The following is a 26,112-nucleotide window of genomic DNA, read 5'->3' as shown; positions in this document are numbered from 1 at the left end:
GAAACTCCTTAAAGGGTTGGTTAGTTCACCCAAAAATGAAAATTATCCCATAATGTACTCACCCTCAAGACATCCTAGGTGTCTTTTTTCAGTCAGACACAATCGAGTTATATTATTCCGGCTCTTCCAAGCTTTATAATAGGAGTGAATGGTAACTTATTTTTTTTTTTTTTTTGAAGCCCAAAAAAGCACCTCCATCCATCATAACAGTAATCCATACGGCTCCAGGGGGTTAATAAAGACCTTCTGAAGTGAAACGATGTGTTTTTGTTAGAAAAATATCCATATTTATAACTTTATAGACTATAATCACTATCTTCCAGTAACGTCCGTCCGTGCGTTCACGAGAGAGTGGCGTATGACGTAGGAGTAGCGTAAGCTTAGGTGAGAGTCGACGCCTCTCGCAGTTAAAAAAAACTCAAGCTCCTCCCACATTTCCCTTTACAAATTCTCCTTTTAGACTTCTAATTTATGATTGTGTTTTGTTTTTCTCTATGCTCTGCTCATCCGTATTTGTCATTACATCATGCGTCGGGTTAGAGGTCACTCTTCGACCGGAACTAGACTCACGTACGGTCATTACCGGAAGCCAGTTATTACAGTTTATATATATATATGGATATTTTTCTTACAAAAATGCATCACTTCACTTCAGAAGGCCTTTATTAACCCTCTGGAGACATATTAATTACTTTTATGATGGATGGATGTGCTTTTTTGGGCTCCATTCACTCCCATTATAAAGCTTGGAAAGGAAAGAACGCACACACCAGGAGCAGTGGGCAGCCATTTTGCTGTGGCGCCCGGCGAGTGATTGCTCAAGGGCACCTCAGTCATTTCCTGCTGGTATTGAGAATCGAACCCACAACCTTTGGGTTACCACAGTGCTTCCCACAGGTTTGAAATATACTTGCGGTGGTAATACCTTGCCGGGTGAAAAATCCTCCTATACCCACGGCACAAAAATGGTCTACTACATGTGACAAACAAGAAATAATTAGTGATTTTTAACATTTTTATTTATTGAAAATTCATTTTAGTTACATAGCATACTATTACTTTTTTATTTACATACTAATATTATGCATTGTAAATTATGCAAAATTACAGCATTTAAATGGTTCACCTTTTCCTATGTTCTCCTTGTTATGTCATATAGTGTGTATCTCAGTGAATGGGACATAGATTTTACCAGTAAAATTTATATAATGAATAATAAATGGGTCAAATAATGTTCTTAGTCTTTTCTTCCTGTGGGGGAGACTACAATAATTCACTATGAATTAAATGGAAATCAAATTAAATACAATTTATTGTGTAACCAAAATACCAATAATGCCCAAAAGAAGAAAAAAAACGTAGTGTGTGACTTTTTTAATTATAAACAAGCCCGAAATTCACCGGGACTCTTATTTTGAAATGTCTACACAATTGCGGGCTGATCCTTCAGATTCTTACAATCGTTTAAAACATATTATATAAAGGCCATAAAGTAGCCATTGTCATAATTCATTAACTTGAGTTCATTAGCAATCATTTGGCATGCATCTGTGCTTTTCATTGATTGAGAATCACTTTGAAGCGGTCTGAAGTGTTGCGTGAGCCCGTTGAAGTGTAGAACGTGAAACAGCGCCACCTTGTGACTTTGCAACATGCAGCGCTCTTTGTGAAATAATTAGCATGTCTCTGCAGCGCACCTGGGAATGTTAGTGAGAGTAAACAGTTCTGAAGCACACATAACAAGCAGGTACGAAACGAATAGTTAATCGATCGTGGATGGTTTCGTTATCTTGGGTGGATAAAAGGATAAAAATAATAAAAGCATAAATGTGTCTCCAAATATACTTGGTCTATGTGTGGGAAGCACTGTACCAGTTTGACTTTTTCTAACCATTAGGCCACATCATGGAAGAGCCAGGATATTTTTTAATACAACTCTGATTGTTTTTGACTAAAAGAAGAAAGTCATATAAATGGCTTGAGGGCGAGTAAATTATGGGATAATTTTCATTTTTGGGTGAACTAACCCTTTAAGCCCTTGATCACTTGGAATCTGCTATTGAGCCGTTTTATTATTTTACAGTTTGTTTCCATATGAATTTGTTTTAAGCATCATGCTTGGGCTGTTGGAGAAAATATAAAAAGTTACACAAATGAAAATAACAATGCAATAAACTAGTGCTGACTTTAGGAGAATAAAACATCTAATAATCTTTTTTCCGTTCAATAAAAATGAATTGTGAAAATGTTTATTATTTACTATTTGTTTATTGAAGTAAGTGCAAGTAGTAATTCTTTCCTCCTAATTTTTTTTTTGTGTAAACAGAATGAATCTGAAGTGACCTCAGATGAAGAGAACTGTCTGACACAGGACGAGATCCAGTCGTTCGTGGAGAACAACAAGTCCTTCTACCGCACACGAGACCAGTACAGACAGCACCTTAAAGATCGCTTTACCAAATACTGCCGCGGAGAGTGGCTGCCCACCACCAGCGTCAGCTAGAGCCCGCGGCACACGCACACTAACGCACACTTATTTTTATAGACCGTGAAAACACTCATGATCACTGCTGCATTGTTGCTTTTTTCAGGCAAGAATTTGGGAATATGAAATGGGTAAAAGAATCAATTTCAGCGCTGTATTTGATGATGTTCATGTTTTTTGGGTAAAGTTACACGTCTTTTTCGCATCTATATACATGTCTTCCCCTTCAGGCACCTTCCTGTTTCACTCTGAATCCTTCTCAACCAATCACAGCTGGCTTTGTTTTCCTTTCTCTCTTGACATGTTGATTAGGGAGCAGGTTGTTAGGAACAACGTTATTAAATTGATAATCGAGCTTGCAGGCCTTGACTGTAGGGTTAGATGTTGGTAGTCTTAATGTATTGTTTGTGAAGCATTTCTTTGTTTTTTTTGTTTTGTTTTTTCTCCCAGATTGTTTCTCTGACTGTGACTATTTTAGTGGCAAGAATAAATGTGTACAGAAATAAAAATGATCTGAGTAAAAAGATTTTACAGGAAGATGAAAACATCCATTTATCAAGAGGATTGGATGTGATGTTGAGAGCAATGTGCAAAATTTACAAAATAAAGAATATTTATTAATATGCATCAGATTTCAATGCGTTTCATGTCTCTTGTGAGTGTTTCTATTGGATTATAGATTTGTAAATATCTAATTTGGTGAAAGTATATTTTTATAAGTTCCCATGTTTTTTTTTTGTTTTGTTTTTTTTTGTTTTTTTTTATTGAACATTTCAAGATTTACAGACAAACATGGCTGCATAAGATCAGTTTCTTCAAGTAGAATACAGACAAGATATAGCCTGAAGGAGCAGCACTTAATACAATCAGGAAAATATTTGCAGTTTTAGTAACAAATCTAAAGATGATCTATGAAAAAAAGAGACTGTAACATGACATAAGGGGAGGATTCAGTCATTGTTTAGCTATTAACCTCAGTTGGGAAGTGTTTTAGGGTATCAAATATTTTTTGTGCTTTAGTACCTTTCAAGATTTTTAAGGATTTCACATACAGTTTAAATTCATTTATATAAGTTCCCATGTTGCTAAAACAGCTTGTTTTATTTGTTCTAACCTTATCTTGTATTCTCAAGCCTTGATAAAATTATAGTCAGCCACTAGATGGCGTGTTTTGTTCTGTTTCCTCCTTATGCTTCATAAAGACAATAAAAGTTAACAACCGAAATCTATATATGTATATAAATGTCACCTGATGCCAAATTGCAACATATCGTCGTCCAATATGACTTTTTTATTAGACAACCGATGAGAAATTATACACTTATTATTATAATCTTTTGAAAACAATATCATACGCTACACGTGGATCATTGTGACGAAATAATGTCACATATAATGACATTTATGACCGTTTTTAAAAGTATCGAGTCAAAATCAGTGGTTGAATCGGAGGACATTAATGTATATACATGTACAGTATGAGTTGATGAGTGAAAAAAAAACGCGCGGGCGTCGACAGCAACCTAATATTTATCTTTTCTTCTGTCTTTAATAATTAATCGCGGGTTCTGCGGGGATTGGATCCGCGTGTGTCGAGCTGTTCCTGGGTGTTAGCGACAGAACATCAGGGAGGGCTGGACTGATTTGTTCCCGCCCTAAACACACTGACTGATACTATTCTGAATCGCAGATATTACTGCACGGGCGCTGCGTGCGTGCGCGACACAGACTGAAACAAAGTAACAGCCGCGCGCAGTCTGATCTGACACATTGTTCCATTCCGGCGCGGATTAGAACTCTTTGTTACATTGTGACACACTGTCTCTGCTGATGATGGAGCGCTGGAAGGGGAGAGTCGCGCTGGTCACCGGAGCGTCTGTCGGCATCGGAGCGGCTGTGGCTCGCGCTCTCGTCCAGCACGGCATGAAGGTGGTCGGATGCGCTCGGAACGTGGACAAAATCGAGGTAAACGATCTTAAAGCGAGTTGTTAGTGCTCAAAGGCCTCAGAGATGATGATCTGTGTGTAGTGCTACTCGTGTTAGCTGCTCACTGCAGTCCGAGTGAATATCATCTCAATCAAACTCCGCGTTCTTCCCCAAGGAGACCTTTTATCCTTTATTTATGAGTTAAGTGTTGAGAAAAGACACTTGACCTGTTAAAGTGATTGATTGATCGCCTGTGAAGTATATAGATTTCGCCCCGCCCACTTTACTCTTCTAAATCACCTCGAGCTCTTCATTTGACAGTTCATATGCAATTAAATGCATAATTTGCTAAGTTTAAGTTGGACTTTTAGTTTAGTTGAGAGTTGTTTTAGTTATAAAACTATCATTAAATATAACATTACTAAAATGAACATATTTTCTCACCTTCATGACATTTTAAACCCAAAAGGAGGAGAATTCTGATGAAGCTTCAGTCGAAATGAAAATGCTCACTTGTGTTAGTCACATAAATCTACTGTATGATTCATATTCATAGTCACTGAGATTCTTCTAAACACCTCCTCTTGTGTTCCAGTCATACGGGTTTAGAACAGCATGACGATGAGTAAATGTAACTATTTTCATATTTTGTGTGATAATATTCTAGGTTAAGCACTCTTTTGTTCAACAAGGTCTCGCTGCAGCATTCCTCAACCCTTCCTCATGAGCTGTCAATCAATGAATAATGTCGTGTCAATCATTAATGGGGTTTTCAGTCCTGCCCTTGAGCTCTCAAAAGTCTCCAGGTGTTGTGTAGTTGTGTGTACAAGAAACTTCTTGTCATGTCTGTTTTAGGGGGGAAATACAGTGTTTGCTTTCTTATTTCAAAAGATAAATTTGTCATTGATGCCACTAATATAATACGAGTGCTGTGTGTTTCTTTAACTTGAAGCGATGATTTATTTCCTCTGCTGATTTATTGAGATTGCATTAAAGGGCTTTTTTGTGTGTCTGTTGCTGATTGTACAACACAGTCCATTCATATTAACACGTGTGTGTTTGTGATATATTGTTATGACGGACAAAGGTTGAAAGTTATGACATGCTGCTCAGATTTACTGCAGCTTTGATTTTCCAGTTCGTTCCTGGAAATGCCTCGTTTTACCAGTCTGTCTGTGTTGTAAACCGTCACTGAGGAGCAGAGTTGAGGGTCTCGGCAGGTTTTATCGACAACGGAGATCGAGATACAGTACGTCTTTACTTCATGAGATGCGTTTCCACAGTGAGATGAGAGACAAGGCGATCTTTGTGTCCGTCTGATCACAAGGCACCACTGTAACTGTGTGAAAGCCTGTATTCTCTGTGTGTGTGTTTTTGGGGCCACGTCGAGCTTAGGACTGTCTCCCAAGAATATAAATATTCACACACAGTAGCCAGATGCTTTGAGTCTGACATACTAACATTTGACACCAACAACAGTGAAATCTCACTGGTGCATTTGCCAATATCAGTAGTATAGGTGAGTTTTGCAGCCCTGCTCCTGTATTCCAAACTAACGGAGAGAGACTGGGAAAATCGGTAAGAAAGGGTTGGAAACAGGATAGTGATGAAAAAACAGGGACTCTGAGGGAGTAATAATGTAGTCGCTATGGGAGACGGGATGGAATGGAAAGCGGCTCTGATGAGGGGCCTTCATTGGCAGCATCCATTATGTTTCAGGATCAGTTTTTCCCATGGCAGCCTATGAGCTGATGGATCGCTGATCCCAGGACACTCCATGAGGAAAACCAGAGACACCTACCAAACAGAAGCTTGATCTATCTATCTATCTATCTATCTATCTATCTATCTATCTATCTATCTATCTATCTATCTATCTATCTATCTATCTATCTATCTATCTATCTATCTATCTATCTATCTATCTATCTATCTATCTATCGTTCTATCGTTCTATCGTTCTGCCTATCTATCGTTCTATCGTTCTATCTACCTGTCGTTCTGCCTATCTATCGTTCTATCTATCTATCGTTCTATCTATCGTTCTATCTATCGTTCTATCTATCTATCTCGTTCTATCTACCTGTCGTTCTGCCTATCTATCGTTCTATCTATCGTTCTATCTATCGTTCTATCTATCGATCTATCTATCGTTCTATCTATCGATCTATCGTTCTATCTATCGTTCTATCGATCTATCTATCGTTCTATCTATCGATCTATCGTTCTATCTATCGTTCTATCGTTCTATCTATCGTTCTATCTATCGTTCTATCGTTCTATCTATCTATCTATCTATCTTTCTATCTTTCTATCTCGTTCTATCTCGTTCTATCTACCTGTCGTTCTGCCTATCTATCTATCGTTCTATCTATCTATCGTTCTATCTATCTATCGTTCTATCTATCTATCGTTCTATCGTTCTATCTATCGTTCTGTCGTTCTATCTATCGTTCTATCGTTCTATCTATCGTTCTATCTATCTATCGTTCTATCTATCTATCGTTCTATCTATCTATCGTTCTATCTATCGTTCTATCTATCGTTCTATCTATCTATCTCGTTCTATCTACCTGTCGTTCTGCCTATCTATCGTTCTATCTATCTATCGTTCTATCTATCGTTCTATCTATCGTTCTATCTATCTATCTCGTTCTATCTACCTGTCGTTCTGCCTATCTATCTATCGTTCTATCTATCTATCGTTCTATCTATCGTTCTATCTATCGTTCTATCTATCTATCTCGTTCTATCTACCTGTCGTTCTGCCTATCTATCGTTCTATCTATCGTTCTATCTATCGTTCTATCGATCTATCTATCGTTCTATCTATCGATCTATCGTTCTATCTATCGTTCTATCGTTCTATCTATCTATCTATCTTTCTATCTTTCTATCTCGTTCTATCTCGTTCTATCTACCTGTCGTTCTGCCTATCTATCTATCGTTCTATCTATCTATCGTTCTATCTATCTATCGTTCTATCTATCTATCGTTCTATCTATCTATCGTTCTATCGTTCTATCTATCGTTCTGTCGTTCTATCTATCGTTCTGTCGTTCTATCTATCGTTCTATCGTTCTATCTATCGTTCTATCTATCTATCGTTCTATCTATCTGTCGTTCTATCTATCTATCGTTCTATCGTTCTATCTATCGTTCTGTCGTTCTATCTATCGTTCTATCTATCGTTCTATCTTTCTATCTATCTTTCTATCTATCTTTCTATCTATCTTTCTATCTATCTTTCTATCTATCGTTCTATCGTTCTATCTATCGTTCTATCTATCTATCTATCTATCTTTCTATCTATCTATCTTTCTATCTATCTTTCTATCTTTCTATCTCGTTCTATCTCGTTCTATCTACCTGTCGTTCTGCCTATCTATCTATCGTTCTATCTATCGTTCTATCTATCTATCTATCGTTCTATCTATCGTTCTATCGTTCTATCTATCGTTCTATCTATCTATCTATCGTTCTATCTATCTATCTATCGTTCTATCTATCGTTCTATCGTTCTATCTATCGTTCTATCTATCGTTCTATCGTTCTATCTATCGTTCTATCTATCGTTCTATCTATCTATCTATCGTTCTATCTATCTATCTATCGTTCTATCTATCGTTCTATCGTTCTATCTATCGTTCTATCTATCGTTCTATCTATCGTTCTATCTATCGTTCTATCTATCTATCTATCGTTCTATCTATCTATCGTTCTATTTATCTATCGTTCTATCTATCTATCTAATGTTCGGTCTATCTATCTATCATCTATCTATCTATCGTTCTATCTATCGTTCTATCTATCTATCGTTCTCTCTATCTATCGTTCTATCTATCTATCGTTCTATCTATCGTTCTATCGTTCTATCTATCGTTCTATCTATCATTCTATCGTTCTATCTATCGTTCTATCGTTCTATCTATCGTTCTATCTATCGTTCTATCGTTCTATCTATCGTTCTATCGTTCTATCTATCGTTCTATCGTTCTATCTATCGTTCTATCTATCGTTCTATCTATCATTCTATCGTTCTATCTATCATTCTATCGTTCTATCTATCGTTCTATCGTTCTATCTATCGTTCTATCTATCGTTCTATCGTTCTATCTATCGTTCTATCGTTCTAACTATCGTTCTATCTATCGTTCTATCGTTCTATCTATCGTTCTATCGTTCTATCTATCGTTCTATCTATCTTTCTATCTTTCTATCTCGTTCTATCTCGTTCTATCTACCTGTCGTTCTGCCTATCTATCTATCGTTCTATCTATCGTTCTATCTATCTATCTAATGTTCGGTCTATCTATCTATCATCTATCTATCTATCGTTCTGTCTGTCATTTTATCTATCGTTCTATCTATCGTTCTATCTATCTATCGTTCTATCTATCTATCGTTATATCTATCTATCGTTCTATCTATCTATCGTTCTATCTATCGTTCTATCGTTCTATCGTTCTATCTATCGTTCTATCTATCGTTCTATCGTTCTATCTATCGTTCTATCGTTCTATCTATCGTTCTATCTATCGTTCTATCGTTCTATCTATCGTTCTATCGTTCTAACTATCGTTCTATCTATCGTTCTATCGTTCTATCTATCGTTCTATCGTTCTATCTATCGTTCTATCTATCTATCTTTCTATCTTTCTATCTCGTTCTATCTCGTTCTATCTACCTGTCGTTCTGCCTATCTATCTATCGTTCTATCTATCGTTCTATCTATCGTTCTATCTATCGTTCTATCTATCATTCTATCTATCGTTCTATCTATCGTTCTATCTATCTGTCGTTCTATCTATCGTTCTATCTATCATTCTATCTATCGTTCTATCTATCATTCTATCTATCGTTCTATCTATCGTTCTATCTATCTGTCGTTCTATCTATCGTTCTATCTATCGTTCTATCTATCATTCTATCTATCGTTCTATCTATCGTTCTATCTATCTGTCGTTCTATCTATCTATCGTTCTATCTATCTATCGTTCTATCTATCTATCTAATGTTCGGTCTATCTATCTATCATCTATCTATCTATCGTTCTGTCTGTCATTTTATCTATCGTTCTATCTATCTATCTCTATCTCTATCTCTCTCTAGAGAGGATGAACTGGTGTACTTCAGTGTACAGTAGTTGCACTTCAGTCCAGTCCAATCAGACAACAGTCTGTTCCATTAATACTACAACTCACTCCACAGCACTTATAAATCCATCCACACACTTTAACTCACTTTGAGTGCTGGATGAGGGTTTGTGTCTTTAATTGGATTGAGCTTTATCACTTAATGTGAGATACTCGATGCTCCAATCAAATCTGGAACTGGAAATGGCTTAATCACTTTCCATGAGTGTGTGTGTGTGTGTGTGTGTGCAAAGTGTGGTTTTGGACAATATCAGCATAAATCCTTATCATTTTTTAGTGCAAATACATTACAGTAACTTGACATTATCATTGAAGACCAGCAATAACAATTTTCATTTTGATTACATAATAATGTCAATACATGTCAAAGTCAGACGTGCCCCTTTGCCAGCTGTGATGCTGGTTACTGGTTTAAACTTGGCCCAGGTTTGTGAAAGATGTTTGGGTCAGCACACCTTAGTAGCTTCAACAATTGATTGCCAATGAAGTTTAGAATACAATGAACCAATCAGAACCCAGTTTAGGTCAGATAGCTGCTAATGCTGGATATTTTGATGAATCGAAAATTTTGTTTTTTTCTATGTATAAACTGTTTATGTAATAAAATATGTTTTCGTAGTTTGTGTTGTCCCTTATCAGTGCAAAATTATCACAAATTAAAAAGGAATCATGCCAATATTGTCCAAAACCCCACTTTTCTAGTGCGTTTCCAAACTTTTGGAGGGCAGTGTACACTCTAAAAAATGCTGGGTTAAAAACAACCCAAGTTGGGTTGAAAATGGACAAACCCAGCAATTGGGTTGTTTTATCCCAGCGGTAGGGTTAAATGTTTGCCCAACCTGCTGGGTAGTTTTATTTAACTCAACTATTGTTTAAAAATTACTGTATTGCTTAATTAAAATTAACCCAAAGTATGTTGGAAATGAACATTTATTAATGTTCAATGAATAATTATTAAACAATAAACATTTATTAAATTGCTTATTAATAAATTGCTTATTAATAAACTATTAAACTATTAAATTTATATTAATAAAATATTAAAGCTTATTAATAAACATTCACCTTTTGTCTATTATTGTTGTCTGTAATTGCATCTGGTTTTTAATTTCCCAACTATTTTGGGTTCATTTTAAGCTAGCCATATAGCAATTTTTAAACAATAGTTGAGTTAAATAAAACTACCCAGCAGGTTGGGCAAACATTTAACCCAACCGCTGGGTTAAAACAACCCAATCGCTGGGTTTGTCCATTTTCAACCCAACTTGGGTTGTTTTTAACCCAGCATTTTTTAGAGTGTATCATGACAGTGATACACCTAAATTAACCTTCAATTCAATTCAATTCAATTCACATTTATTTGTATAGCATTTTTCACAAAACGTATCATTTCATGTCAACATCACAATTTAAAGAATGCAGTTAGCAAATAATGTAATAATTTAGGCAATTAATTTACAATCACTGTTAGCAGTTTAACTGAAGGTAGAAGCAATGAGCTCCTGGAAAAATGAATTATATTAACAATAATTAGGATATAGAAACATGTACATTTTTATATATATGTATATAATGTACATGAGATGTTAGTTTAGGCTAAATCTGCAGTGGTGGTAAGAGTGTTTGTCCTTCAAGCTCAATCGATTCCTAGGAAACATGTGGTGCGTGACTCAGTGCATGCAGGCCCACTGGTGCTGTCATGATCTTTGTATCACGCATGAAATCAGTAAGCTGGAATATTCCACTGACCTTGGCAGTGTTTAGTTGAGTGCTCATATCTGATTGGGATGAACTTTCAATCGCTTCTCAACTCAGTTAATGCACATTTTAGGTGTGTTTGGCTTTATGCAGAGCTGTGCAGACCGATCAGCGTCTGACTTGAGGTGGATGCCTGTTAAAAGTTTTGACTGACATGCCATCAAAGTAGATGATTCGAGAGCAGTCGGCTGGTTCATTCTGCGGCTGCATGAGCTCAGATGATGTCACAGCTGTTTCACGATTGTCCGAATTCACTGATGGCAATGATCACATGTTTATTCTCACAAATTTTACTCAATTTTTTATAGCAGTGAAAATTCTTTTAATGCAATCTTAGTGTTATCTTGTGTCATGTTCATCAAATTAAAACTCTGTCTCATGGCTTATGTTGAATCTTATTCTTGTCCAGGCGCTGTATTAAGCAGTGCATAAAGTATTGAATGAAAAGTGTTTCTGTTGCTTCGTGAAAATGTCTTGAATGTTTGTGTGTTTGACCAATATTACAGCTAATAAACAACATCTGTGAAAAAGTATGCAAACTATGTGCACTCTAAAAGATGCTGGGTTAAAAACAACCCAAGTTGGGTTAAATATGAAAAAACACAGTGGTTTATTTAACTCAACTATTGTTTGTGTCTGGTTAAAATGAACCCAAAATATGGTGGAAATTAAAAATCAGACACATAATTACTAGAGGCAACAATAATAATCAAAAGGTTAACATTTATTAATAAGAAATTTAATAAATGTGAATTGTTTAATTATTATTCATTAAACTTATTAATAAGCATTCATTTATTAAACATATTAATAAATGTTAATTTCCAACATATTTTGGGTTCATTTTAAGCAAGCAATACAGTCATTTTTAAACAATAGTTGAGTTAAATAAAACTACCCATCTGGTTTGGCAAACATTTAACCCAATCACTGGGTTTGTCCATTTTCTTGGGTTAGTTTAACCCAGCATTTTTTAGTGTGAGTATCACTATGGGAAGCACCTTCACTGCGTCCCAAACTGCACACTGTCTGAGTAGGGAATCAGGGAAACATTATTGCACAGATATTTACATTGCATTGCATTAACTAACATTGCATTAGCGTTTAGTAGTGCTTGCTGAGATCAGTTTGATCTCCATTAGACCGCAGCATCTTAATCATGACCTTCAGGCAAACCACAGGTATGATTGATTGGTTAAAGCTTTTGATTGCTCTTAATGACTTTGTGCTTTAGAGGTGGCTCTGTGCATTGGCAGATTGTTTCCTAATTTAGTTATGAATTTGCACAGGTTACAAGAATATATAAAATCAGGTTTTAATGAGGGCATTTACGTGCACATCTTACACCAGTTATGCTTACTCAAACTTGTGTTTTTTTTGGGTGTATAGGGTGATTTGAGGAGAACCGTTGAGGCAAATCCTGATGGACACAACTAGATTTTTGCAGATTACCCCAGTTTTGGCTTTGCATGAACACAAAAAATCAGCTCTTCTATGCGTTTTTTTTCTTTCTCATTTTATTCATGTCTTGTGCACATCTGTTTAAGTTTTGCCATCAAGACAAATGAAAGCCCCAATGATTTTAATGTTTAATATAAATGTTGTTTTCTGGGTTTCTTTAATGAACTCATTTTTTGCTTGTACAACCAAACTGATCTGGTTTTGCTTAAAGTGCCCCATTATCTTTTTTTAATATTACATAATAATATTATGTAAAAGCTCTGCAAAGTGTCAAAGATCAAAGTGCTCGACAAATAAAGCTATCGTCTCCTAAAAGAAAGAATTGATTAGAGTTCTACATACCTGCATACCTACACTCTAAAAATGTTGGGTTAAAAACAACCCAAGTCGGGTTAAATATGGACAAACCCAGTGATTGGGTTAAATGTTTGCCCAACATGCTGGTCAGTTTTATTTAACTCAACTATTGTTTAAAAATGACTATATGTCTGGCTTAAAATGATCCCAAAATAGGTTGGAAATTAAAAATCAGACACATAATTACTAGAGGCAACAATAATAATCAAAAGGTGAACATTAATAAGCAATTTAATGTTTATTATTGAATTATTATTTATTATACTTATTAATAAATGTTAATTTCCAACCTATTTTGGGTTCATTTTAAGTGAGCAATACAGTCATTTTTAAACAATAGTTGAGTTAAATAAAACTACCCAGCAGGTTGGGCAAACATTTAACCCATTCGCTGGGTCAAAACAACCCATTTGCTGGGATCGTGCAGACATCTTACATTGTTGTTGGGTCATTAAGCATGTCGGTATAAGTGCATAAAGCACTCAGGGTCTACAAAAACATAAGTGTTTTAATTACTGATTTTTTTATATTTTTTTTCCCCTAAATGACATTCAACAGAATGAAAGAAACATGCAAATGTCAAATGTCACATATTTGCATGTGTTAGATGATGTGCATGAATAGGAAATGTCACTTTGCAATGTTGTTATTCCTGTCTGGAGTCAATCTCAGCTCCCTCAAAGCACAGTTCTCCAAACTGATTATTCCAGTTGTCAGTTACAGTAATGGATGGCTTTTGTGTACGTTTTGTTGCAACTGAAGCATGCGTAACCAAACCAGTTGCAGGCGCTTTTATAATGCGTCGGATTACAAGGGCAAACAAGGATGACATCAGCCACCCTTCCATCCATTCATGAGCAAACGTCCATCAATCACTTCTCTTTTCATCTTTCCTTTAAAGGAATAGCACACTTGGAAATAAGTCAAATTTATTTATATACAGTAGTACTTTCACAATACATATGATGTTAATGTTTATAACATCTTAAAAGGGACCTATTATGTGCCTTTCACAAGATGTAATATCAGTCTCTGGTGTCTCCAGAATGTATCTGTGAAGTTTCAGCTCAAAATCCCCCACAGATCATTTATTATAGCTTCTCACCAACCCGGGAAGAAGCTCGTTGTAGACTACCAGCCATTTGTTGTAGTCCTTAAAAAGTGATTTCTGTAAAAGAAAATCTCTCTCTTTGCATTGAACTTTGAGTGTCGTAACTTTGCAGATGTTGTTTATGATCAAACGTCAACATTACACACTAACTAAAGTTAAAATAGTCAAATCCTCTGCTTTCATTGTATGGAAAAGAGCAGTGTGTACAATTTATTTATTTTTGTGTAATGTTGAATTGTTCATTTCTACAGATAAATGAAGTTGACTGCAGTGGGAACTGTGCTCTATTAGATCTGTGAAAAAGCCCCGGCCGTCATATTTGACGCCAAGTTTCACGGCTCTCGTAAAAGGCACTTAATCAGACCTCAAATAGCCTTCACAGACTCACAGTCTTCCGATGGCTGAGGATCGTGGCTCTGCAGCCAATGAATTCTGTCTTCTTATTTGTTTAAGCGCGTCACTGCGGTGCCTTCAGACGGACCGGACTCCTCTTTTATTTCTGCTTCTCTTGTGAGCGCCGGGCTGTTTGCCAGCCGCAGTTCGAGTAAAGAGGGTTTTTCCCACTGTGCTTTGAGCTTCACTCATGTTTGCTGATGTACACTTGCATGCACTCTTTCTATCCCTCTTCCAAAATCTAGTGAGCTTCCTATTGAGACAGCATTATAGGAAATCATAGTTTCACTGCGGACGTGAAGGCTGCTCAAAAGCCACCTGCTAAGATGCGAGAAGTTCAAGCTGAACTATTTTAACCAATATTTGTTGTTTTATATTGCTTAGTGATGTTTTAACGGCAAACTCCTTCAGAATCTGTTGTCTTTTGCATGCTGGACGATGTAATTTTGTAGGCCAAAACTAAAGCATTTTTAGCACTTGCAGTTCCATCTTCCTGAATTCAGTGGGTTTTTGGTTAAACTTAAATGCCTGAAATGAGGTCTGTGGTGAACACAAGCTTGTTTTATTATATGACATGAAATTTTGCGTTTTGCTCTTCTCTCAAATGTATTATTTAGGCCTCAAAATTCAGTGTTCATTTGTGAAGATTATCATGATGAACAAAAATGTATTAGAATAGAATCATAAACTTGTTGTTCACAGACCTTATTTTCTGCCATAATTCCGAAGCCAATGAAAAATCTAGTTCAGTTCTGTTCAATTCCGTGGGTTTTCTGAGAATGAGTCCTGAAAATATACATGCGCGAGTTCGGTTTTAGAATGTGGGTTTAAATAACTGAACTGTGTGTGAACGCAACTGTATTAAAGGGTTAGTTCACTCAAAATTTCTGAAATTTCTGTAATTTATTACTCACCCTCATGTCGTTCCACACCGTAAGACCTTAAAATTAAGATATTTTTGTTAACATCCGATAGCTCAGTGAGTCCTGCATAGCCAGCAATGACATTTCCTCTCTCAAGATCCATTAATGTACTAAAAACATATTTAAATCAGTTCATGTGAGTACAGTGGTTCAATATTAATATTATAAAGCGATGAGAATATTTTTGGTGCACCAAAAAAACTAAATAACGACTTATTTAGTGATGGCTGATTTCAAAACAGTGCTTCAGGAAGCTTCGGAGCATAATGAATCAGCGTGTCGAATCAGCGGTTCAGAGCGGCAAAGTCACGTGATTTCAGCAGTTTGACACGCGATCCGAATCATGATTCGATACAAAAGATTCATAACGCTCCGAATCTTCCTGAAGCAGTGTTTTGAAATCGGCCATCACTATATAAGTCGTTATTTAGTTTTTTTAGGGCGCTCCAAAAATATTCTCCTCGCTTTATAATATTAATATTGAACCACATGAACTGATTTAAATATGTTTTTAGTACATTAATGGATCTTGAGAGAGGAAATGTCATTGCTGGCTATGCAGGCATTACTGAGCCATCAGATTTCAACAAAAATATCTTAATTTGTGTTCTGAAGATGAACGAAGGTCTTACATGTGTGGAACGACAAGTAATAAATGACAGAATTTTCATTTTTGGGTGAACTAACCCTTTAAGGACTCAAATACAGGACTGACAACTGTATTCTGCTGCTGTGTGAACGCGGCTTTAGTGACAAGAACGTTTTTAATAATCTAAAGAACTATTTTCCACTATAAAGAACCTGGAAAGATTCCATTGATGTTAAAGGATCTTCACAGAACCATTAATGCATGTAGTCTGACTTTAGACAGTATTAACCCAGGATCTTCAAAGAAAAAAAATAGTTGAGGAGGTATTTTTATTTTAATGCTTGTTTTGTCTTATTTTAAATCCTTTGTTAGTTTTCTGAGACTCCCAGGTGAACCTGGCCCCCTGGTTGAGAACCACTGCTTTAAAGCACTTGACTATGTTTCTGCGTGTTGGTAATATGTCTGCATGTTTTGTTTGTGTGAAGCGTTGGACCTGTTTTCCATGCTGGGTGTGGAGCTGACACATCACAACCTGCAGGTGACATTACGGCCTGTGTGCTGCTGTCACACATACACTGCCTCTCTTAGCTTCTCCCATTGTAACTCAACAGATCTGAGACTGTTCAAAGATCACGTCATTAGTCGGCTTTTTTGCATAACTCTTGTACTAAAACAGGTGAACATCACATGCAATATCATGCAAATGAACACACTTTCATCAAGAGTAATACATTCCATTTATATTAATAAGAACCTATTATATATAATGTGTGTGTATAAAGATGGAAAGATGGAGCGCATCTAATGTTTCTTGTAGAAATAAGCAATATGTCCTTTATTTGGCCTTCGGGGGACATCCTGAATCTTCTAAAAGCCACTGTCTCTGCAGACTAAGCGACATCACAATCCTCGAGCAGACGCGTACGGACGCACACACGGGTTCATCGAGTGCACCGCATGAGAGCCGGGGAGGGAGGGAGAGAGGGGAGAATCGACCCTGCAATAAAGCAAATGCGATTATATTTCATAACAAGACTTAAAGCATTCTTTATTTCTTATTGAGTCGTTTTATTCTCGCAGTAATCTGCGTATAATTGCATGAAGAAATATGCCGAAAGGCTTTGTCTGCTGTAATCCATGATTATACTGAGCCGTTGCATGATAATGAAACCCCCTCGTGCCGTGAGATGGATTCATCCATCGGTGGTCAGACAGTCTGAGGACGTGCCGTGCGAACATGCTGTCTTTCTATTACGGGCTCTCCTGTAGTGAGCTGAACCAGTCTTTCTCTGAACAGCCCCTGGAGACTGATGTCACTTTTAAAGGCATACTGCATTAGAAATGATCGAGATCACCTATAATACAGCACGTTCAAGCTTTTGCATTTTATCAGCATTGACACTTAAGATTGCAAAACAAGATTTTCTGTGCCTGTAATATAGGCCAGAAGGACTAGTGCACACTGAGCTCGTCCTCTATGGAGCGTGCATACTAAACATCCTCTAAGGTTTTGACACCTCAGTCAATCTTATCGGCTGGAGCAGATCTGTTGAAATAAGCACTTTTGTAAGAGAAACTGGGTTGTTGCTGTAAATACATGTTTCCCGGCTGAAGGCTGGAGACTTTCTGCACTGCTAAATTTGTCTCTTATAAATGAGAATTCATGCCGTTGCACTGCTTTCTGAGATCAGCCTGATTGCTCTTTCTATAGTCATATTCTGTCAGTGTTATTCTAGTTTTATTAATGTATTTAGACATTTTTATGTGCCTTTTTTGACAATTCTATTTAGCTTTAGGTTTTTAGTTTAGAGTTTTGGTATCACTTTACAATAAGATCTCTTGAACTAACATTGAGCAACATATTTTTCAGCATTTGTTGATGTTGTTAATAATGCAATTGTTCATGATAGTTCTCAGTGCATAAGTGATAACTTTTGATTTCAAAAATGATTAGTAAATGTTGAAATTAACATTGAGATTAATAAATGATATTCTTATTGTTATTTCATGTTGACTAATGTTAGCAAATGAGACTGAACTTAAATGCATTATCAGCTTTATTTCACTTAACAGAAACGTTTTTAATAGTTTTAGATTTGGTTAACCATAACAATACCACCATATTCTGAAAAAAAAAATGGATTTTAAAAAAAAAGAATAAATAGAGAGATAGAGAGAGAAAGAGGGAGACTTTCAATGCCTAACATTTCCCAATAGTCAAAAAAATATATAATTATGGATGTCATAGGACATTGTTCATGTTTTATATTTGAGTTATTAATTCTTTTGAGAGAAGAGGAAATGTTTTAAAATATGAGCTTTGTCATTTTTCAGATGCATAGTTTTATGAAATTACAGTTTTTAAATGTACTGAATGACTTTGCCATGGAGATAAACCCCATTATCATCTGTTTGTTTCTCTGCTCTTGGCTTTTTTTTTTTTTTTTTTTTTTTTTTTAGAAAGAGTAATGCAGTAATGCTTGGCTTTCAGTCTCAACTTTACACACACACACACACACACACACACACACACACAGAGCCGGATGCTTCTTGTGGTGCTGAAATCAATTTGGATTTCTTTCCTTACACACACAGACAGAGAGAAATTCTCACATACTCCATCCGAGTCCAACATTCACACTCACTCACACACACACACACACACAGATAGAGGAAACTCAGTGCTGTTCCTGCAGTGCTCGATACTTCAGTGGCACATTTAATAGAGTAGTGTTGGCAGAGACATCAAGCCACGCTGTGCCCTTCCCTCCACACACACACACACACACACACACACACACACATACTAACACTCACACACACATACTAACACTCACACAGAATTAACACTCGCCAAACACTCTGTCAGCAAAGATTGTCTTTGAGGGGACAATAAACCAGGCCCTTACTGGTGTCGCCCAAATGATCACACACACCAATTTCTACAGTTTTTACAATAGGATATATTTTCTGACTAAGATTGCTTTGTGTGTTTCATTTAAAGGGGACCTATTATGCCCCTTTCACAAGATGTAATATCAGTCTCTGGTGTCTCCAGAATGTGTGTGAAGTTTCAGCTCAAAATCCCCCACAGATCATTTATTATAGCTTGTCAAATTTGCCCCTATTTGGGTGTGAGCAAAAACACGCCGTTTTTGTGTGTGTCCCTTTAAATGCAAATGAGCTCCCCTTTCCAGAAGAGGGCGGAGCTTTAACAGCTCAAAAACAACAAAGCTGGAGAATCTCACGCAGTCAAAATGAGGATTGTCAGTAACGGTGTTCAGCCTTACATTGTTCAAACCGGAGTCGACACTGATGGAGAGACTCAGGAAGAAGTTACAACTTTTAGACGTTTCTGAATGGTTAGTGGATAAATTGATGTAGTTGCTGTGGAGTTGATTCAACTCATCCACTAGCATGTGCCGTCATGTTCATCTTTTGTGTTGAATTGACCCTTGTTTGTGTAGCAGTCCGGCGTAAAATGACGGCATGACAACAACACTCTACTACAACAACTCTTCCTCTTCTCTAAAGCAGCCCAACATGACCCCGCCCCCTTTGTTGTGTGCTCTCGGGGGCGGGGTTTATGTAAATTTTTGGGTTTGTGATGTCACTAACCCAGGAAGAAGCTTGTTGTAGTCCCTACCAGCTGTTTGTTGTCCTTAAAAAGCTGTAAAAGAAAATATCTCTCTTTGCATTGAACTTTGAGTGTCGTAACTTTGCAGATGTTGTTTATGATCAAACAGCAACATTACACACTAACTAAAGTTAAAAAAGTGAAATCATAATCAAAGACCACTTTAAAGTCAACATGAAATCAAAATTGACGGTTCTTGTTTTTTTTATATAGAATTGTGCAGTATTTATTATAAATCATTTATCGGTGCACATCATTGTTTAAATTCATATACCTCGTAAACTTGAAAAACACGACTCATTTAGCCTGTTCGTGTGTCCGTGGAATTGCATGACAAAATTACATGAATTTAATTGATTTTGATGATGTGGTTGTGTTCGGTGCAGTTCTACTCATCTCGACACAATGACCTGTGCTGTTTGTCACACATATGCAATGAAAAAAAACATCTAATCTCATCATCATTTGGACAGGGATATATTTTAACACAAGTAGTGCCATAGCATTTATGAGTGTTTCGTCTCACTCAACTCGGAGATCTTAAGTGCTGATTCCTGTGTTACTAAACACTGACCAGATTAGAGATTACAGCAGCTTTACTCTCCTTCAGCCTCACACACACACACACACACACTCTCCTTAAATCATGTAAAAACTCCATTCATTTTCTCTAAGCTTATGTTTAAAGTAATTGTTTAACAGCGGAATTCTTGGTGAAAAACTACATTACCCATAATGCTGCTGCGGAAAATTACACTAATCAGATTATTTCAGGTAGTTGCTAAGGCAATATTACTCATTTTCGTTTAGTTTAAGTTGAATTACAACTTACAACAACCTCAAAAGCAATTAACTTGGGTGTTTTTTTTTTTTTCTGTGGCATTATGGGATAGCAGAGTGTCCAGTGGTTTAATCTTAGTAGATGCAGAATCTGTTTTCTCTGTAGTGTGTGTATTTATAGATCTGTGTCAGTCGGAGCCGGTTGCTGAAATCTGGCCGCACAGGTTAGTTGAGGTATTACACAACACTGATCCTGCTGACCGCACCCTTCCTGTCCTCTGATCTCCCTTCACTCCACGCTTCTGTTCCAATAATAAACAGAGGAACTCATTCGGCAGCTCTCAGGTCAGTGGGTGCGGCCGGCAGCGCTAATGATCGATCGTTAATGACCCTCCCGCCGTCTGTAGGGTTTGAGTCATTTTAGCATTTCGATTTGAATGACTTTGATTAATGATTCAGCCCAGCCTTCACACAGCTGTAATATATCACAGGTGTGTGTGTTTGTGAGTGAGTATATAAATATAGGTAAAATAAATTATTCAATTAATTCATTCAAATAATTATTATTCAAGGAAGCAGTAATATAATAAGAAATAAATCACAAGCAGTGTTTTACAGTAGGTATTTAACAGCAGGATCAAGTAACCAAATTGAAAAGGAACATTTTGGAAATAATGTATTTGTGTTATATAAAAATAAGTGAACCAGTAAAGGCTAAAACACAAACTCAAAAGTTTGGGGTTGGGAGGCTTTTTAACATTTTTGAAAGAAGTCTCTTCTCTCACCAAGGCTGCATTTATTTGATTAAAATACGGTAAATATTGTTAAAAAATGTATTATGTAGCAAATTGGCTCAAAAGGGAAATATGGGAACACTTTCTATGAAGAGCATGCTTATAATGAATTATAACTCCGTTTATACTTATTTATAAGCAAGTATTATTATTTTATAAATATATTTACTTATTAAGACCTATACCACATTATAAGAACAGTTATAGTTACATTTATATTATTTTTATAATTACTTATGTCATGCATTTTCTTTTTTTAATGTGCATGTTCATAATCCATTACATAGTGATTTATAAGTATTAATTAGTCAGTCTTGAATGTATTTATAAAGATGCAACCTGCATTGCAGTGTTCAAGGAGTCTACAGTTTTCCCCGGTGTCTGCGCGCACAATAAGTGGGCGGGCAATATGCTAATGTGTCGTCTTGACATCACATTTTGTTTTACAAACGACTCGTTTAATTGACTCTTACTTTTGAGAGACAACTTTCAGATTTCAGAGCTATGTTACACACTACAAAAGTGTATAAAATCCATAATAGGGGCACTTTAATACTAAATCGCTGTTTAGTGTTCAAATGTACGATACTTGCAAATGCCTCAGCTGTTGAGCAAAGTCCGGATATGCAGGAGAAATTCTTGATGGTTTGGTCTGATGGTGCTGAAGTTGTAATCAATATCCTCTGCGTTGAATGAAGAAATGATGTCAAACTTGTGTTGTGAATTTGACTCTGTGATCGAGAAAGGTGCGCATGGCTTGAAGTGAATGAGGCCTGCCAGCTATCAGTAGAATCAGGAAGAACAAAGGCAGAAGAGTGAAAGTGATCTGCGTGGGGGCTTTTTAACCTCTACAGAAGTCACACCTTTGTGTTTTGGCTTGACCAGTTAGAAAGCTGCAGTTTCCAAGCAGGAAATGTTCCTTTGTTTGAAAGTGGACTCGGTTGCATTAAGGGGAGTAAGCTGGCAGTTTATAAATATAACAAACATACAATGCATTCTATGAGATGGTGTAAGTGTAAGTCATTAAACGACATGTATTTTTATATGAGACACCACCTAGATGGGCTACATTATCTAGTATGTCTATCATCAGGCATGCATAACACTATACAATATTCAAAAGAACAATATACAAACAGTAATAATACACAAAATGTATTGGGGAAATGCATGTTCAAGCAAATTTGTCAACGAATTAGTGGAAAGGATGCCATTTCTATGGGCTGCATATCTGATTCTTGTATTGAGAAACATCAATGTCTTTGAAGTGTGTGACTGAAGCAGAAGGGTGATGGCTGTCCGTGGGGGAGGCCGACATTACGGAGTCTGCATGGGTGACCGGTTGGGAAGATTAACTTTTACAATTGTGTGTTCGATCGATTCAGATGCTTCTCCTTTTAATATGTAATTTATTCCTGTGATGCAAAGCTGAATGTTTTATCATTAATTTGAAATATAAGTCAAATTAGTTTGGTCAAATTAATGCATCCTTGCTGAATAAAAGGATTAATTTCTTTAAAAAAAAAAAAAAAAAAACTTACTGACCATTACTGACCATTTTAGACAGTAGTGTAGATGCTGTATACTTCAGTGTCAACTTATTGAGCACCAGAGCTGCTGGTTTGATTGTTGTTGTTGTTGTGACTGGTGTAAGTCTGGGCTGTTTCTGCTCTTTTGTTCACTTTCTCAGATCTGCAGCTCTGCTAATGAAGACGTGAATATACAGTGACAGGCCAAATTACTCTTTGATACAGGTGAAAGGAGACAAGGGTGTGTGTGTGTGTGTGTGTGTGTGTGTTAATGGCTGAGAATTCCCCAAACATCTTTCCTTCACACCAGGTTTTTCCTGCTGTGCTTGCGCCTTCTTTCATACGGTTGTAAGAAAAGAATAGTAAGTGAATTTGAGAGCACAACTCATCCTGTTATATCCTCTCTCTCTCTCTCTCTCTCTCTCTCTCTCTCTCTCTCTCTCTCTCTCTCTCTCTGTCTAAATGAAATCTCAGTGTTTCTGTTGCTGTTAATGCAGTGTGTGGCATTGATTTCACTTGTGTAGCCTGTGCTGAGTGTCTTTCAATGTGGTGGTAGAATTTTTATTATCTTAATTGAAATCTTAAATAATATCAGAAAATGATAATATAATTTTAGGCCTGTGTGAGTGTGTATTTTGTTGATTCATGTTTTCATGCATAGTTTCTCTTATAGGGTCATGAAACACTGAAGCACATTCTTTGAGATGTTAACGCATATATGTTGCTCTTTATTGCAATGCATCATTTTTAATATTAAGTGAAAAGTGGTTCACTTTAAATGCATGGGTATGTAGTATGTGTCACTTAAATATTATTGAATTGATTTATTAATGTGTATAACAGTATATTATTACTGTTAAGACAGTTGGTGTAAAAATCATGGCTTTGTCACATTTAAAGTTTTATGTTCAAATGTGTCAGGATATTTTTTAGCTGCAGCACCAACAACGCTTCATTACTCTGATTTGGCATCAAGGGTTCATCCAGTGCATCTATACACACACACACACACACACACACACACACACACACACACACACACACACACACACACACACACACACACACACACACACACACACACACACACACACACACACACAGATTCCATCCCTTCTCTCTCTCGTGTCCCATCTTCCCCTCAGGGGTGGATGTGAGCCAATCGCAAGCTTAACTAAGTCCCCAAAAAAGAGAACCAATCATCTGCAAGCTCTGTCGACTCATTGGTGAGAATGACTCCAGACATTAATACTTTGAAGACTGGAGAGTTTTTTTGTTTGGTGATGCTATGTGTGCATAAATATACAACAGTTATATACAGTGAGTGTGTGTATATGTGTAATTGTGTATATATCCACACACTGTAAAAAAAAAAAAAAAATCCAGTTATATTTACAGTAAATATCAGTCAGCTGTGGTTGCCAGAAACTCAACGTAAAAAATACTGCAACAGTGTTTTTTTGTATATTTTACAACTTATAACCATCTATTTAATTAAGTAATATAATGTTAATATGTCTACTTTAACTACCAAAATCTGCCTTTTTACCTTAAAATGTACCGATAAGCACCACAATAATACAGGTGTTATAATAGAAAGCCACATGATGATGAATCAAAGTTTATCGTAAACGGCCTGTTTATAAAACATGGTCAGTAATAAGAAGAAACAAAATTATTGATAAAAAATGTAATCTTATGTGATGTGTAACTCAGGGACTTCTGGGAATGTTGTTTTACTGGTTTGTTTTACTGTAAATTATATGGTAATTCATAGTTTTTACGTGCAAAAAACATGAATTTGATAGTATTTTACAGTAAAATTGCATATGTGATACAGTTTTTCACCATTATGTAAGGTTACTTACCAATTAACGTTTTTACTGTTTTTACTGTTTTTACGTGTAATATATATAATATAATATAATATAATATAATTAATATAATATAATATAATATAATATAATATAATATAATATAATATAATATAATATAATATAATATAATATAATATATAATATAATATAATATAATATAAAATAATATAATATAATATAATATAATATAATATAATATAATATAATATAACGTTTTGGGACGCCTGCCTTTACGTGCACATGAACTTTAATGACATCCCATTCTTAATCCGTAGGGTTTAATATGGAGTTGGCCCACCCTTTGCAGCTATAACAGCTTCAACTCTTCTGGGAAGGCTTTCCACAAGGTTTAGGAGTGTGTTTATGGGAATTTTTGACCATTCTTCTAGAAGCGCATTTGTGAGATCAGGCAGTGATGTTGGCGAGAAGGTCTGGCTCACAGTCTCCGCTCTAATTCATCCCAAAGCTGTTCTGTCGGGTTGAGGTCAGGACTCTGTGCAGGACAGTCAAGTTCCTCCACACCAAACTCCCTCATCCATGTCTTTATGGACCTTGCTTCATTAAGAGTTCCTTTCACTGGAACTAAGGGTTCAAGCCCAACCCCTGAAAACAACCCCACACCATAATCCCCCTCCACCAAACTTTACACTCGGCACAATGCAGTCAGGAAAGTACCGTTCTCCTTCCCCAAACCCAGACTCGCCCATCAGATTGCCAGACAGAGAAGCGTGATTGGTCGCTCCAGAGAACACGTCTCCTCTGCTCTAGAGTCCAGTGACGGCGTGCTTTACACCACTGCATCCCACGCTTTGCATTGCACTTGGTGATGTAAGGGTTGGATCAGCTGCTCGGCCATGGAAACCCACTCCATGAAGCTCTCGAAGATCTTCAGCTAATCTGAAGGCCACACGAAGTTTGGAGGTCTGTAGCTATTGACCCTGCAGAAAGTTGGTGACTTCTGTGCTCCTCAGCATGTGCTGACCCGCTCTGTGATTTTACGTGGCCTACCACTTCGTGGCTGAGTTGCTGTTGTTCCCAACTGCTTCTACTTTGTTATGATACCACTAACAGTTGACCGTGGAATATTTAGTAGTGAGGAAATTTCACAAATGGACTTATTGCACAGGTGGCAATCTATCACGGTACCACGCTTGAATTCACTATTTGTAGAAGCAGTCTGCATGCCTAGGTGCTTCATTTTATACACCTGTGGCCATGGAAGTGATTGAACACCTGAATTCAATGATTTGGAGGTGTGTACTTTTGGCAATATGGTGTGTGTGTGTGTGTGTGTGTATATATTATATTATATTATATTATATTTTATATTATATTT

General features: G+C 36.5%; 2 protein-coding genes across 4 annotated transcripts in view; both read left to right on the top strand.

The window, feature by feature from the left end:
- The window catches only part of ggnbp2 (gametogenetin binding protein 2), a 19,058-nt gene extending 15,957 nt beyond the window's left edge, over nucleotides 1-3,101 (top strand). For 2 of the 3 annotated variants that reach the window (XM_067407647.1, XM_067407646.1), the window contains one exon: nucleotides 2,327-3,101. In XM_067407647.1, the coding sequence (XP_067263748.1) occupies nucleotides 2,327-2,503 (177 nt within the window). In that variant the 3' untranslated portion in view covers nucleotides 2,504-3,101. The remainder of the gene's footprint in view (nucleotides 1-2,326) is intronic. The other variant, XM_067407645.1, reaches the window with a different exon arrangement.
- A 1,041-nt stretch (nucleotides 3,102-4,142) lies between these two features.
- The window catches only part of dhrs11a (dehydrogenase/reductase 11a), a 34,036-nt gene continuing 12,066 nt past the window's right edge, over nucleotides 4,143-26,112 (top strand). The window contains exon 1 of the mRNA XM_067406332.1: nucleotides 4,143-4,450. Within this exon, the coding sequence (XP_067262433.1) occupies nucleotides 4,316-4,450 (135 nt within the window). The 5' untranslated portion in view covers nucleotides 4,143-4,315. The remainder of the gene's footprint in view (nucleotides 4,451-26,112) is intronic.

This window comes from Chanodichthys erythropterus, chromosome 13 (genome assembly GCF_024489055.1).
Source record: "Chanodichthys erythropterus isolate Z2021 chromosome 13, ASM2448905v1, whole genome shotgun sequence".
Classification (NCBI taxonomy): Eukaryota; Metazoa; Chordata; class Actinopteri; order Cypriniformes; family Xenocyprididae; genus Chanodichthys; species Chanodichthys erythropterus.
This window is presented reverse-complemented; position numbering and strand designations above follow the sequence as displayed.